The 16,753-nt window shown below is 43.6% G+C and overlaps 1 protein-coding gene across 2 annotated transcripts in view; it reads left to right on the forward strand.

Moving 5' to 3' along the window:
- Positions 1-16,753, forward strand: part of chd4b (chromodomain helicase DNA binding protein 4b) — a 51,708-nt gene that overhangs the window by 12,241 nt on the left and 22,714 nt on the right. The window contains exons 14-28 of one of the 2 annotated variants that reach the window (XM_083661360.1): positions 690-821; positions 1,795-1,894; positions 2,968-3,159; positions 4,032-4,232; positions 4,899-5,036; positions 7,013-7,134; positions 8,383-8,556; positions 9,447-9,588; positions 9,757-10,006; positions 11,056-11,180; positions 11,778-11,870; positions 12,201-12,345; positions 13,009-13,181; positions 14,268-14,457; positions 16,344-16,430. In XM_083661360.1, coding sequence (XP_083517486.1) covers positions 690-821; positions 1,795-1,894; positions 2,968-3,159; positions 4,032-4,232; positions 4,899-5,036; positions 7,013-7,134; positions 8,383-8,556; positions 9,447-9,588; positions 9,757-10,006; positions 11,056-11,180; positions 11,778-11,870; positions 12,201-12,345; positions 13,009-13,181; positions 14,268-14,457; positions 16,344-16,430 — 2,264 coding nt within the window. The remainder of the gene's footprint in view (positions 1-689; positions 822-1,794; positions 1,895-2,967; positions 3,160-4,031; positions 4,233-4,898; positions 5,037-7,012; positions 7,135-8,382; positions 8,557-9,446; positions 9,589-9,756; positions 10,007-11,055; positions 11,181-11,777; positions 11,871-12,200; positions 12,346-13,008; positions 13,182-14,267; positions 14,458-16,343; positions 16,431-16,753) is intronic. The other variant, XM_083661361.1, reaches the window with a different exon arrangement.

Raw genomic sequence — 16,753 nt, forward strand, 5'->3', positions numbered from 1 at the left:
CATTGGCCAATCCTGGCGCTTGCTGAGAAGCTGAGAGCTTTCTGGAAAGCCCGACACCAACTAACGTTACGGGGTTAAATGCGGGGTTACCAGCCTTTTTTTTGCAAAGAAGACATTAGCCCGCATCTATTCTTGTACAAAACATAATTTTCTGCGAAGTATTAGTAAAGTTATAAGCGAAGATCGATTCACAAGGATCTGACAGCTGTCTCCGCCATTTGTTTTTTTTTACATTGTCATTTGAGGTAACCAAAGGCTTTTAGTAAGAGAGTTGCCATGGCAACTCATAACCCATGGGTTATTGGAGTGGGTTATTGGATTTATACAATGGCTGTGAACCAATCAGATTGCTTGATTTGAGAGAGCCGTTTTATAAATATATATATTATATATATAAGCAAACAATATTACAGGTAGGGCATCTATAATCTCTCACAGGAAATAGTTACACATAAGGAAGCAATATTATTCAGTTCCGCCGACTGTACAAAGAAGCGAGAGTGGAGACAGAAAGTGCCGCGTCTCAAACCCGAGCGCACACACGGTGCCAGAGAGAGAGAGAGGGGTCGGGGGGAGAAGGGTCCGACTTGCGCAAACCTGCACCGTTTACTTCAACACCTTGGGTGTGTTTTTGTGTGTGTGCTAATTGCTGTTTTGTTTGACTTTCCCTGTACGTCGCTCGACGTCAGTGTTGATAAGAAGAACAACGTACATTACCTGATCAAATGGAGAGACCTGGCCTACGACCAGTCGTGCTGGGAGAGCGAAGACATGGACATCCCCGAGTTTGATATTTACAAGCACACCTACTGGAATCACAGGTACGCTGAAAGGCTGCACAAATGCTATATAAGGCATCTCCTGTAATATTGTATTGTATCTTTTTTAAAGGTCCCAATTCGTGCAGCTGTAACCTCTTAAAAACGTGTGTCTCTGGTCCATAAAATATGATTCTGGATTAATTTGTCGAAAATATAGCAACCCCGTTTGTTGTGATGGAGTTGTCCCTTCCTCATCTCGTTGCGTCCCAAGAATGGTCTGTTTCTATAATATATTCAGAACTAACAGTTCCCATTGGCCGCTGAGGGAGAGCCCGCCCCAGGCTCCCAGCGGCCAATCAGGTTAGCGTCTGTGGACCAGCACGCTAGGTTGTGTCCACAACTAACGTTAGCAACGAGCTATCGCTAACTTAACGGTTGCTACGCTAAAGAGGACATCTCAAAATGCCTAGACTTACCGAATGCACCTCCGCAGTTGCTGGATCACGTACAGTTGGCGTCGCTCCAGCTAGAAGTGTTAATTTTGTGGCTATAGACAAAATGCTGCAGGTAGCTTGTGTGAGAGAGACCGCGCGCAGTATGCTTGAGGACCATCGTGACGTCCCAATACCCCGTCTGGGGGAACAGAGCGTTAGGGGGCGTGGCTTGGAGGAGACTGCAGGGGGACGCTGGATAGGGACAAATCCAACTCTGACAGTTCTGAGCTTGTGACCACTCATTACAGGGAGGGATGACAGCAGTATATATGCATTTACAAGTAAAAACAGCTTTTGCACGGAATGGGACCTTTAAATATGTGCTTTGATTGAGTAAAATGTAACTAAATTTGTAACTTGAGTTACTTGACAAAGTAACTGGTATAATATTACTGAAATCCTATAAGTAATAAGTTATATTACCGAGTTACTGCTAAAAGTAATATATTGCATGTAATATGTTAACGTTTGTAATGAGTTACCCCCAACACTGAATATACAGTAGATAAATGGTGTATAAAGTTGTGTCTCTCTTCCAGAGAGGTGATGATGGGTGAGGAGGGCAGACCTGTGAAGAAGCTGAAGAAGGGGGTCAAAGTCAAGAAGATGGAGAGACCACCTGTGAATCCAGTTGTGGACGTAAGACCTTCTGAAAATCATATCAAGACAAACAACCTGGCTTACTTTTAAAGTCGCGCCGAACCCAAAAATGACTTTTCTTTTCTTTTAGTTCAAATACCTGGGTATGCAGTGCACCTATTTAATGACGTATGCAAAGAAAATCATAACAATCTAATTTCTTTAGCTTTTTCACACTTTTTCACATCAAAAGTTCATTTTTCAAGATTTCATTGATAACAGTAATGTACAGTTTGCTGACGTCACCTAGTACTATTAAATTTCTACCCCATTTCATCCAATCATATCACGACATGCAGCTGTCAATCAAATCTTCATTTCTGGATAATTTTCTCTTCCAAATGAAGTCGAAAATGGCGCCTAGTGCCTGTCATCTGGCAGAATTCCTATCCCATAAACTAACTACTAACTTGGCCAATTGTTAGAAACATGAACAAAAAACGAAAACTATAATCTCTAAGAATGCAAAGAAATGTAACTGGCTCGTTAAAACGTGCATTCCAGGGATATCGTATTTACAGCAGCGATAATGGCGTGCGTATCCGAGAGCTTGGTTGTCAGGGGTCGCACTTCGGAGATTCCAGGCCGACGTGCTGCACTCTCCGCTCGGCAACACGAAGGCAGCTGGCTGCCTGCGGCTCGCTGAGCTCCACTCAGCCACTAACCTCACGTCACCAGGCTCTTCCCGAGGGGAGCGCCACAACACACTGTATCCCACTCGATTTGGAGGCGGAACACGCCAGGATTGGCCAAAGCCCAATCCAGTCCCCAGAATTGTCAAATAAAATCATCGACATGATACTATGACCCGCCTCTCAACCTGTCATCTTAGACAAACTATGTTTTCAGTCTGAAACGGACTCATACGCACGTGACGAACGGGTTCAGTTTGACTTTAAACAGCCTTGTTCACCGTCAAACAAATCTCAACATGCATCGGTTGTTGCATCACCTACCTCCATGTTAGACATATTATTGATGATACCTGGCTGTCAGCTGTATTCCTCTGGCTAAACAAAGGTTGAAATAGTCATGACAAGATATGGATTTAGTATTCTTCCTCATCTCTCCAGCCCACCATCAAGTTTGATCGGCAGCCGGATTACCTGGACACACACCTGGGCACCCTGCATCCCTACCAGCTGGAGGGGCTGAACTGGCTGAGGTTCTCCTGGGCCCAGGCCACTGACACCATCCTGGCCGATGAGATGGGCTTAGGCAAGACTGTACAGACCGCCGTCTTCCTCTACTCATTGTATAAGGAGGTAAGGAACTGTGTGTGTGTGTGTGTGTGTAAAGCTGTGTTCACACCGAGATATTTATTTTTCTCTCTGTCGCTCGATTCAACCCTTTGGAATCGCTCTGTCGCTCTGTTTAAATCGCTCAACAGGCACAAGAATTGACGGACATCTGGAGGCTATAACGTTACGCAATGTCATATTTGTCCACTATGAGCCACCGTAGTTGTTTACAAGCTAAGCCTATCAGCGTGCTCCTAATGCGAGCTCTATACCGGTAGTACAGACTTCACTTCATGTCAGCTGTCAGCCTGTCAATCAGCTGTCAATGCGGTTTGTTGCCACACAATAAACCAGCGGTTTGTTCCAAGCCAGTGTGATCCTTGACTCACTCTCACACGGCAGCCAATCAGCGTTGAACAGCGAGCGACTGATGCCAGCGTATTTTCGCTCGAGTTGGGATATTTCATCTGGGGCGACGAGCGAATTTTCTCCCCATCGCTCTGTCTCTGTCGCTCGGACGCCCAGCGATTTTTCTCCCGGGTGAATATACGCTCAATCGCTCGTTTGCATTGACTTTGTATGTAAACTCGATGCCAGCGAAAAAACTTTAATAGGTCGGTGTGAATGCAGCTTTATTGTCTTTGCAGAAGGAGTTTGCGTAGTTCTCCATCACAGTGCCAGGGTTTGAATAATTGATTTGCCATTTAAATAAAGGAGGCTGTAATAAGTTGTGTAGAATTGAATCAGCTAAATCTTATTGAACAAAAACCACACAACCACACAACAATATGGCGGCGGTGGGCGTGCCCGTACGTGAGTGAAGTCAATCGAATAAGGTCTATACCGTCTTTGACTGTGAATCTTGAACCGCTCCTCTGCCCCCACTTGTCCACCAGGGTCACTCCAGAGGGCCGTTCCTGGTGAGTGCTCCTCTGTCCACCATCATCAACTGGGAGAGAGAGTTTGAGCTGTGGGCCCCTGACATGTATGTAGTGACCTACATCGGGGACAAAGACAGCAGGGCTGTTATCAGAGAGAACGAGTTCTCCTTTGAGGGAAACGCCATCCGAGGAGGAAAAAGACCATCCAAGATGAAGGTAAGAAAGGAAGAGCAGAAGAAAAAAAACTGATCTGGGATCAGTGTTGGGGGTAACTCATTACAAAAGTAACATATTACATATTACTTTTAGCTGTAACCCAGTAATATAACTTATTACTTATAGGATTTCAGTAATATTATACCAGTTACTTTGTCAAGTAACTCAAGTTACAAATTGAGTTACATTTTATTAAATCAAAGCACATATTTAAAAAAGATACAATCATTTCCTAATCAAACTGTGTGTTTTTATGCAAATAACCACTACAGATGACAATAACGAAGGAAAAGAATAACATTTAGAATTTTGGATTGTTTACACTGACTTCAAGGCCGTTGAAATTATTTTTCGGGGTGGTTCAGAGGCGGCGATTTTGGCGTTTTTGGTAAAAGTAATGCAAAAGTAGTGTAATAAGTAACGAGTTACTCTACACAGAAAGTAATATTGTAAAGTAACTCATTACTTGCAAATGAAAGTATCTAGTAATATGTAGTATATTACATTTTGAAAGTAACTTGCCCAACACTGACCACCAGTAGTAATTATAAGTATTATATCTGAGTAAGTGCTTAAATGCATGAGAAGTCCTATGCCACCCAAATATTGGAGCTGCCCATCTATATGCTCGACTAAATAATGTGCCTCTTTTTCTGCGTTTTATAGAAAGACTCAACAATCAAGTTCCATGTTCTGCTGACGTCCTATGAGCTCATTACCATTGACCAGGCTGTGCTGGGCTCCATTGATTGGGCCTGTTTGGTAGTGGACGAGGCACATAGGCTCAAGAACAACCAGTCCAAGGTGACACATATACACACACACACACACACACTCACACATGCAGCAACAACGGTTCATTCTGTCATTAACAAAATTACTTTTCATAACCATCCATTGCTCCTGTATTTCAAATGTAATTCTGGTTTATAAATGTATCTTTATGGATGTGCCTGTGTTGCTGTAACTGTGTTGTGTGTAGGTATCTTTTATTGCTGTGTTTTTAATATTGAGGTCAACATCCCAAATGTTAAATATGAACAAATATTGATGCACACAATTAATCGAAGCTGGATTACCCGCTCGTTAAGGATTTACTTTAGCATGTGAAAATGTACTCGCTCAAAACAACAACAAAAGCAGCGTGCATTCTGTCAGTAGAACGGTGTTTTCAAATCATTTTTCAATGATCCTCCAGAGGGCGCAATGATATCACTGTAACAGACTGTTCAGTGTGTATGCGAGGCTCTGTGTTTGTCCCCTCGAGAGCTGCTGTAGAACAGGATGCGCGTGGGGAAGGACAGTGAAGCTTTCGTTGTTGACGAGCGTACTAGCTGTCTGAGAATACATGTGGAAGCGTGTTTTATAACGTTACAGCCTGACTCTCTCGTTTATTGTTGCATTAACAAAGTGTAAGTAATGGGCGGACCCGAACACTCACTACATCACTATAGCCCTTTTCAGTGTTCATTCGGATAAATTGGCTGGCTCCTCTTCCTCAAACCTGGAGCAACCCACCATCAACTGAACTCGACGAATAAGAGGAAGAGTTGCGACGCACAGCGAGCAGAAAAAATAACCCAATCGATCTGCGGGCCGGTGCGGGGTTATAGAAAAAGACATGATGCCTATCTGTGATTCGGTTTACATCTACAACAACTGGATCCTAGTCTCACCTGGCTGGACTGGAGCTGAGCAACTCGGCATCAGCGTTTAAAGCTGTGTTCACAACGAGATATTTATTTTTCTCTCTGTCGCTTGATTCAACCCTTTGGAATCGCTCTGTCGCTCTGTTTAAATCGCTCATCAACAGGCACACGAATTGACGGACATGTGGGGGCTATAACGTTACGCAATGTCATGATGTTTGTCCACTACGAGTTACCGTAGATGTTTACAAGCTAAAGCCTATCAGCGTGCTCCTAATGCGAGCTCCATAGCGGTAGTACAGACTTCACTTCATGTCAGCTGTCAGCCTGTCAATGCGGTTTGTTGCCACACAATAAACCAGCGGTTTGTTCCAAGCCAGTGTGATCCTTGACTCACTCTCACACGGCAGCCAATCAGCGTTGAACAGCGAGCGACTGATGCCAGCGTATTTTCGCTCGAGTTGGGATATTTCATCTGGGGCGACGAGCGTATTTTCACCCTATCGCTCTGTCTCTGTCGCTCGGACGCCCAGCGATTTTTCTCCCGGGCGAATATACGCTCAATCGCTCGTTTGCATTGACTTTGTATGTAAACTCGATGCCAGCGAAAAACTTTAATAGGTCGGTGTGAACGCAGCTTAAGAGCTGCGACGCGCGGCGAGCAGAGAAAATAAACAATCTGCAGTAAGTGAGCTGTGATTCGGTGTACTGTACACCTACAGCAACAATCACTTGTTCATTCTGATAAATTGCCTGGATCCTAGTCTCACCTGGCTGGACTGGAGTTGAGCAACTCGGCATCAGCGTTTAAGAGCTGCGACGCACGGCGAGCAGACAAAATAAACAATCTGAGCCCCTGTTGAACCTAGGCAGCGGCCGCGGCGTGGATTCTGGGCAAATATTGACGTGTCTAAAAGTTATGCCTCTACATTTTTATATGTTTCATAGCGTAGGCTATGCTATGCAATGCTGTGAGAAATATACAATATGTTGCTGCTGTATAAATAAAGGTTTTATTGAGGAAAAAACACATTTGGTATTTTTTGGAATATGTTGTATTTTTAATTACGGTACAATTAATCGATTGATTGATCGTTAACGTTACCAATGATTTTCCTTGTCTGTGGTCAGTTCTTCCGGATTTTGAACAACTACCCCCTGCAACACAAACTGCTGCTGACCGGCACTCCTCTTCAGAACAACCTTGAGGAGCTCTTCCACTTGCTCAACTTCCTGACCCCAATGAGATTCAAGTCAGTATCCTCATATTCAGAATCAGAATCACTTTGATTGCCACAATATGCAAGATTACATGGGAGGAATTTGTCTTAGTGTAGGCATGCAGCATAGCGGTCATATCAATATTCAGAGATAAAAGGACAAATCACAACATTGCAAGTGCAGTCCAATATATACAACTAGGCATCTCGCCTCTACGCTAATTAGGGCAATTAATCTGCCCTAATTTTAAAATCTGGCTGCGTCAAGTCACCCTTTACTCCCCCTGAAAGTTTCAGCCTGATCGCACATAAAACGGCATAGCTGTGGCAGGACAAAATTCTTGAAACAGAGGCCGGACAAACTGAGTCCACATTGCCAAATTTATATATATATACTTTATATATATACTGTATATACTGTATATATATAGATATATACATACTGTGTATATCTATATATGTATGTATTAGGGGTGGGGGGAAAAATCGATTCACCTATGTATCGCGATTTTTAATGTCACGATTTTTTGAATCGATCTTTTATTCCAGAATCGATAATCGCAAAAAAAAAAGAAAAAGATTTGGTGCTTGCAGTCAGGCCACTCACTGAACAGCAGGCCAGGCGCCGCCTACTGGTTTACTAGTGGTTTTATTACTTTATTAGTTAGTCTGAAGTAATAATTACACTTCAGGGTTAAAGTGGGTGCATCTCATTGTAAAATTGGACTTCAAACGGCCCAAATCTGGCTTCAAACGGCCCAAATTGGGCTTCAAACGGCCCAAATTTCACGCGCGTCGGCCCATATCGGCCTGGCCTGCTTGGTATCTAATGCCCGGCCTGAATTATGATCCCAGTCCGCCCCTGTTTTTAACTATATCGCCCAGCCCTACTCATGATATATAATATACAGTCTCTAGTGTATGATTCAACTTTTCCCATGTTCTAATCTAGTGTAAAAAAGCAAACAAACTGAAAAAAGAAAAGAAAAAAAGAAACAAAAATCGCAATAAATCGTAATATCGAATCGCAATAATCGTAGAATCGCAATACTTAAGAATCGCAATATAAATCAAATCGGCACCCAAGAATCGTGATAGTATCGAATCGGGAGATAAGTGAATCGCCACAGCCCTACTATAGGCTTATATAGAAATAGGAAAATAGGAATATTGGCTTCATCACATGTGCTTATATTGCAGGCACATTTTAGAAGCCCACATTGACCCATTGCTTACTGCCCCCCCTCCCCAACGTGCGTTTCTGTTTTCCCCTCTCTGCAGCAACCTGGAGGGTTTCCTGGAGGAGTTTGCTGACATCGCCAAAGAGGACCAGATCAAGAAGCTCCATGACATGCTGGGACCTCACATGCTCAGGAGGCTAAAGGCTGATGTCTTCAAAAACATGCCCTCCAAGACGGAGCTCATTGTCAGGGTGGAGCTTAGCCCCATGCAGAAGTAAGTGGAGAAGATGAACCATACTCCTGGCAACATTACAATTTTATTAGCATATATCCATAAATGTATATCTAATCTGTCAGTACCTACAGTATACAGGGCTCGACATTAACGGATGCCCGGTTGCCCCGGACAACCAAAAAAAAAAAAAAAAAATCCACCATTTGTAAAAAGAAAATGTAAAAAAACATGTAAAAAATATGCACAGCAGCAAACTGCAAAATATGCACCAAATATATTTTTTTATACTTGTGAGTGACTGCATTTTATTGCTGTTACAATCGGAACGATGTTGCTAATTACCAGACGGAAGCCAGTAGACACTGCACGTGCCGTGTGTTTTAATCAGAACTGAGGGCTGCGCGCACACCGGCTCAGCTGCAAGCATGATGTTGTCTGCAACTCTCCGTTTTGCACTGAAAACTATTGCACTGATTTATTTGTTTTACATTTCTTTCCTTTGTAGTACTCCAATATTTTTTGTAGGCACGGTAATAAGTTTAGACAACTTAAAGTTATGTTAAATACAGTAGGTTTTATTTTTTCTGCTGTAAAACCTGGGGGGGGGGGGACTAAAGATTTGTGTCATAATTTCAATGTGTAATGCAGTTTTATTTTTGTTCAAATTGATTTTTCTAAAAACTTGTATCGAAAAAAAGTATCGTTCAGGAACCGGTATCGAAATCAAAGTATCGAAACGGTATCAGTTATCGAAAAAATTTGAACGATACCCAGCCCTACATAAGGTGGGGGTATGAAGTTGAATTCTGTAGGAGCTATGCACTTGTATAATTGAATTAGTCCGGTTGGTCTTTATGCAGGAATTGTGGATTTTCTCTTCTCGGGAATCACATTCTTGACACTTTCTTCTTTTTCTTGGTGTGACACAGGAAGTACTACAAGTTCATCCTGACGCGTAACTTTGAGGCCTTGAACACTCGCGGAGGAGGAAACCAAGTCTCTCTTCTCAACGTCGTGATGGACCTCAAGAAGTGCTGCAATCACCCCTACCTCTTTCCTACAGCTGCCATGGTACGATCCAAGCCTTTTCACCCCTACCTCTTTCCTACAGCTGCCATGGTACGACCCAAGCCTTTTCACACACTTGGGCAGTAACAAACCTCGTACTGAATCCTGTCTTTTGCGTGTATTGAATCATGTATGAGGCAATCACTTCATAAATGGCCTTATTGATTGCAGGAGGCGCCGAAAATTCCAAATGGCATGTATGAGGGCAGCGCCCTGACCAGGGCCTCGGGGAAGCTGACGCTGATGATGACGATGATGAGGAAGCTGAAGGACGGCGGCCACAGGGTTCTGGTCTTCTCCCAGATGACGAAAATGCTGGACCTGCTGGAGGACTTCCTGGAGAACGAGGGATACAAATACGAGAGGATCGACGGAGGAGTCACTGGCGGCATGAGACAGGAGGCCATTGACCGCTTTAATGGTGAGACAAACTACATACATACTCTTTAGTTCATATTGTTTCAATTCTCAACGTAACTCAGGGTTCCTCCTAAGTATTACAAATAAATTTGATAATTTCCGGGTCTTGAATAGTTTACGAATTCTCTGGAAAAGTATGGAAAATGTTGTGATCCAGGTCCAATACACACATAATTCTAGCTTTACGCTACGTTCACACAGGGCACCCAAGCCTTGCCTACGCCTTGCCTTTACCCACGCTTTTAAATAGGCGTCCTTTTTAGTCAATGAGGCTGTGTGCACAGGGCGCCTCAGCGTGAACGTTGCGTGTACCCACGCCTCGCCTGACCTGCGCCGATTTTATCGTTTAGGCGTGAGTTCTATTTTCAAGCCGACTAGGCGCGTGAAGGCAGACTTCTTCTGTCAAGCCATGAAGGAAAAACGCGACAATATCCGTGGGAAATGGCAAAGGCAACTGAATTTCAAAATAAAATGGTGTTACTACAACAATGTTGAGCAGAGAGAGAGAGAGAGAGAGAGAGAGAGAGTGATTGACGGGTGGCTATCATGTGGGGCTTTCTCCCCGTCGCTAAACAAATCTTCAGGAGCGAGAATAGCGACCGAAGAAGCAAGATGGACAATGAAAAGTGAATCCACTTAGTACAACAGCATCCAGTTCTCTATGACAGCAGTCACCAAAGAAGGAGACCTGGTTATACATATCCAGCATCAATAGCACATTAAATATATCAGATTTATTTTACCTACCCATGATAATTCGGGACCACACGTGACCAAAAAAAAACACTCGGGAGAGAGGAGAGGCGCTTGTGACTCGGCTCAGGTTCAGCGTGGAATAGGTAACAATCTTAAATCTACTGTATATAGTGATATGACCTAGTTAGCAGGGGCGAGATGTCTATCTGCGTAGATCATATTGAACACCAGACAAAATCTTCAAAACAAAATCAAGATCTGGAAAAAGTATGGATTTTTTTTAATTGAAAATGTGTAGGAGCCCTGGTTAGCTGATATTCTTCTCCTATTTCAAATGGATTCCTTCTCCCACAGCTCCTGGCGCGCCCCAGTTTGCGTTCCTCCTCTCCACCAGAGCTGGTGGTTTGGGCATCAATCTTGCTACTGCTGACACGGTCATCATCTACGACTCTGACTGGAACCCTCACAATGACATCCAGGTACACACCTCATACATACATCCAGGTACACACCTCATACATACATCCAGGTACACACCTCATACATACATCCAGGTACGTACACACCTCATACATACATCCAGGTTCCTATTTATGTATAGAGACACTGCATGAAATAGGCCACGCCCATCACGGGGGAAAAGCTCCGTTCATTTCCACACACCAGAGTCATTTTCCTTGAATTAAACATAGCTAAAAGCTGTTGTGTGGTGGGGCTGCGCAGACAACAAATGTAAAAAAAATCGCCAGTTCAAGTTTTTTTGTGCTCCTGAGCAAAACAAGGGAAGCCATTGAGAATTGGCGAGAAGAAAAATGTGGATCTAGCTGTCAAGGAAGTAAGTTGGAGTGTTCATCTTCTGTATATACGATCTTTTTGTGCAACACGCAACCATGCACGCGACATAGGAGAACGCCAGGATTGGAGGGGGGGTTTCTGTTTTCCCCCCGTCTTGGGCGTGGTTTCTGAATGATGACGCGTTACGCAGTGTCTCTATACCGTGGTAAGGTAATAGATTATGATGCTGTTGTTTCATGTGTGTGTGTGTATCTCTCTTAACGTGTGTCTGTCTCTCCTAGGCGTTCAGCAGAGCTCACCGCATTGGCCAGAACAAGAAGGTGATGATCTACCGCTTTGTTACCAAGGCGTCTGTGGAAGAGAGGATCACACAGGTCAGTGAAACTCAACACTACAACACATTTAAAGCACCTGTTTAAAGTGGTATCAAATACAGGAGGTAGTTTGTGGTTTAGGGCGGTCAATCTTCCTCTAGAATCCAATTCGATTTTCAGTGCTTTATTATTTTTATATTCGATTTTTATTTGAATTTGTAATGGTCAAATTTAGCCTATTTCTCTGTACCTGATCAGCATGTTATAAAGAAAATATTATTAGATTTTATTCATATTTATTGAAATCGAAGGATATTCGAATCTGGAAATTTGTTGAACACGGCCCTATTGTGGTGAACCTGCTTTCTGCCTTCTACGCTGCTCCCCCAGGTGGCAAAGAAGAAGATGATGCTAACCCATCTGGTGGTGCGACCCGGCCTCGGCTCCAAGACCGGGTCCATGTCCAAGCAGGAACTTGATGACATCCTCAAGTTTGGAACTGAGGAGCTGTTCAAGGATGAGCTCGGTCTTCAAGGTGAGTCGACTTTAGCCACCTGCCAGTCCCGCTATTTAAGATCCAGATCCTTGTTGTAACGTAGCCTTAGGACCTGTGTCCACCTAGCGTCTTTGTCTCAGGTCCAGCGTCTTTTTTCAGTTGTTTCCAATGGGGGGGGAGAGCGTATGCGGGCGCACACGGACGTCTAGAGAAAGTGCGCTGCGCCCAGCGTCTATTTTCAGAGCGCTCCGGCGTTTTTTGTGCGCCCGACTCCCAGCGCTTCCAGCTGAAAATATTTTAACTTTTCCGAAAGACGCTGGTGTCGGGTGCTCCCTTTCTGGCAACTAATCACGGAGAAACTATCGCAACAGAGACAGAAAGGCTCAATTGTGGGAGCAGATTGGCTTAGACACTTAATATTTCTGGTGAGTGTTGAGCTAAATCACTGTATGTGTGTTGTTTGCTGATGTTAGCTGTCAGCTATCAAGCTAGCAACCGCACTGAACTAACGTTAGTTTCAGACTGCTTCCTTGTTATATTGTGCGCCGAGATCAGCGCTTCCCAGCGCACTCCCAGCGTTTAACGGTCGGAATAAGACGCTAGATGGACACACGGCCTTAGACTGTTTAAATTGTGTCACTTATTACTTATTACTCTTGTTTTGATCTCTGCTTCTGTCCGTTTACCCATCGCTCTTGTCAGGAGACAACAAGGAGGATGACAGCAGTGTGATCCACTATGATGACAAGGCCATCGATCGTCTGCTAGACAGGGACCAGGAAGGAGTAACTGATGAGCCCGAGCTCCAGAGCATGAACGAATACCTCAGCTCTTTCAAAGTGGCCCAGTATGTTGTCAAAGATGAGGAATCAGAGGTATGTATGTACTGTATGTATGTGCAAAGAGTGTGTGAGGAAGTACCTTGACTACATGTTGTTTTCAGCTTACCTGGTTGGCTGCAAACTGTCATACAGACGTGTCTGTAGTACTTTAAAACGTCTGAAATTGACTCGTCTCAATTCAAAAATGGCAAATCTTGAATACAGATGAATGTAGCAGTTACATGTGGTTTCAAGGGGTTTAAAAATCACGTCTTCTCTGAGTGCCGTACTTATCCCACCTCTGTCAACCGTGTTACTTACCCCCACATTATCATGTCTTATTTCCTTTTTACAGATTATAATTTTTCTGAATAGAATTTCATTCTTAAGCTGCGTTCACACCGACCTATTAAAGTTTTTCGCTGGCATCGAGTTTACATACAAAGTCAATGCAAACGAGCGATTGAGCGTATATTCGCCCGGGAGAAAAATCGCTGGGCGTCCGAGCGACAGAGACAGAGCGATAGGGATGAAATTCGCTCGTCGCCCGAGATGAAATATCCCAACTCGAGCGAAATTACGCTGGCATCAGTCGCTCGCTGTTCAACGCTGATTGGCTGCCGTGTGAGAGCGAGTCAAGGATCACACTGGCTTGGAACAAACCGCTGGTTTATTGTGTGGCAACAAACCGCATTGACAGCTGATTGACAGGCTGACAGCTGACATGAAGTGAAGTCTGTACTACCGGTATGGAGCTCGCGTTAGCAGCACGCTGATAGGCTTAGCTTGTAAACAACTACGGTGGCTCGTAGTGGACAAATATCATGACATGGCGTAACGTTATAGCCCCCAGATGTGCGTCAATTATTGTGCCTGTTGACGAGCGATTTAAACAGAGCGACAGAGCGATTCCAAAGGGTTGAATCGAGCGACAGAGAGAAAAATAAATATCTCGGTGTGAACACAGCTTTACCTCCACATTCTCATGTCTTATTTCCTTTTTACAGATTATAATCTTTCTGAATAGAATTTCATTCTAACTGCTTTTAAATTCTGAATACTGTGGGTAGACCATGAATCCACACGTTGCCGTTATCTTATCACATAATGCACTTTCCTTTTCTTTGCTCTCCTTTTAAGGAGGAGGAGGTGCAACGGGAGGTGATCAAGCAGGAGGAAAGTGTGGATCCGGACTATTGGGAAAAGCTGCTCCGGCATCACTATGAGCAGCAGCAGGAAGACCTCGCGCGCAATCTGGGCAAGGGCAAAAGGACCCGCAAGCCGGTCAATTATAATGACGGCTCCCAGGAGGACCGAGGTATTAGACGGGGTACAGAACAACGCACAATGCAACTTTACTACCTACTCTACATGTGTGTGTTGTGAGCGTGATGTCTGTGCTTACTATCTACTCTACATCTGTGTGTTGTGATTAGGGATGTTCATTTTGAACAATTTCCATAATCGAAATTCGGGAAAATTAACGATCAATTATCGATTATCGATAGCGTAATAATAATAATATATATATATTTTTTTTTTACTCTGGTCTGGTAATAACGTTGCGCGTTCTCGGCCAGCTATAATGGCGATGCCGCTGTGTAGTAAGAATATCAAACACTAGCGCTGTGGCCAGGTAAACAAACATGTTACATGTCAGGTTACATGATGTAAGGCAATCAGCGTCTTCCAGCTTAGCTGACCGCACAAGAGTCAAATTAACAGGCCTGAGCCTCACTGAGGTCCGCAGACCGCTGGGTGCGTTTGTTTGTGTCCCCGGCGCATGCCGGTGTGAATTCCCCATGTTTAAAACAGTTTTGTTGGCACAAAGGCCCCCGCCCAGCCAGAAAACTAGAGACTATATGAAGCTCCACCTCACGTTAGTCGGCTGTGCAATGGAGTGGGGCGAGGAGGAATGAATTCCACCCAAACCTAGTCCACAAAAAAAAAAAAATGTTTTTTTTTATAATAATAATAATAATAATCGATAAAAATTCCACGTGATCGAATTCATTCCTCAACGATCAATTATCGATTATTAATGAACATCCCTAGTTGTGATCGTGATGTTTGTGTGAGTCTTGTTTGTGTGGTGTTGGCATGTGATTGTGTATTGTAATTGTAATCGATGTGTTTTGGATTTTTATTCTAAAGGTGCAGTTCACTCCGAGCACGTTTGGGACAGATCATTAAAATTCTGGAACATTCCATTTTTTATTTAGAACAAAACCATTCAAACTAGGAGTTAGAATGTAATCTGACCCAACTACAGGAAATAATCCCAAAAAGTGTGCTTTAAAAGCACCGCTTTTATAGTATAAGAAGATTGATGTTAACAGCTGATAGCCAGCCGCTACAAATTCTTGGAAAACCTATAACCAAACAACCAGATTCAAGCAAAGGAAACAAACTGCAGGTGTGATTGCACCGTTAGAGTATTGGTCATCTCTTTAGATATATTCTTTTGTTCTATGGTCAGTGTAGAGCCAGGACATCATCTGCATATTGGTAAACACATTTTGGAGACATCCTACCAACACTGAAAATATGCATAGTATTTTGTTTATTGCAACAACAAAAAAATCCAATTAAATTCCCCCACCATTCAATGTCTGTGAAAAGCAGAGGTAATTGACAAAACAGATTTTCTCTGATTGTTGTGATCACAGGGGAAGATACACTTACAGATTATTCTGTAAGTGGTGCTGTACAAAGTGCTAATTAGATGCTGAGGATGTCTCCAGAGAGTGAAGACTTTTTCTAGTTTCCACTTCACAAGTTGTAGCATGTGTAGTGTAGCTTTTAGCAGTGTCTCTCTCTCTCTCTCTCTCTCTCTCTCTCTCTCTCTCTCTCTCTCTCTCTCTCTCTCTCTCTCTCTCTCCTTGAGGCATCTTTCCAGGGACAGTTGTTAAAGACGATCGCAACACATTTGTGGCTTTCTGCCTTGTAATGCGTCTCAAACACATTTTTTATCTGGAATTGTTCTGAGAGGAGCACTTATTCAGTGATAAAGCAGTAGCGCCCCCTCCTGGCTGAACGCTTAGTTGACAGCGATTTGCGAGTCTGCGGCTCCAGGGAGTTTAGATGTATTTGATCTTTGACTTGTAGATATTCTGTTCAGGGAAAGGACAGATGTTATGGAGAGGAGATCTTTTTCATTTCATTTGATTTGGTTATTGTTTGCTTCAACATCTTCTCTGTCAATGCTCTCTTCAGATTGGCAGGAGGATCAGTCTGACAACCAGTCAGATTACTCTGTGGCCTCGGAGGAGGGCGACGAGGACTTTGACGAACGGGCTGAAGGTAAGGTTCACTGTTTTGAATGGGGTGTGTGTGTGTGTGTGGGTGGGCGTGCACGTGCGTGCGTGCGTGTGCTTGCTTGTAGGTGGGGAAAGGGGCTGTCAATATCCCCGCTCTTGTTCTTAAACTTGTTCTTAAAGATTGATATGAGTTTAAGAGTTCATTCCGGAAAAGCTTGAGACAGATCAGGTAGATCTGCCTTATTACCTTAATTACAGATAAAAGAGAATCTGTAGTCTCAGAGCCCCGGTTCTCACCCACTAACATCCTTTAAACCGCCCCCGCAGTTTCTGCTTTGGATTCAGACGACAGCAACGATCGCGTCG

The sequence above is a fragment of the Poromitra crassiceps genome (genome assembly GCF_964638095.1).
Source record: "Poromitra crassiceps genome assembly, chromosome: 26".
NCBI classification, from domain to species: domain Eukaryota; kingdom Metazoa; phylum Chordata; class Actinopteri; order Beryciformes; family Melamphaidae; genus Poromitra; species Poromitra crassiceps.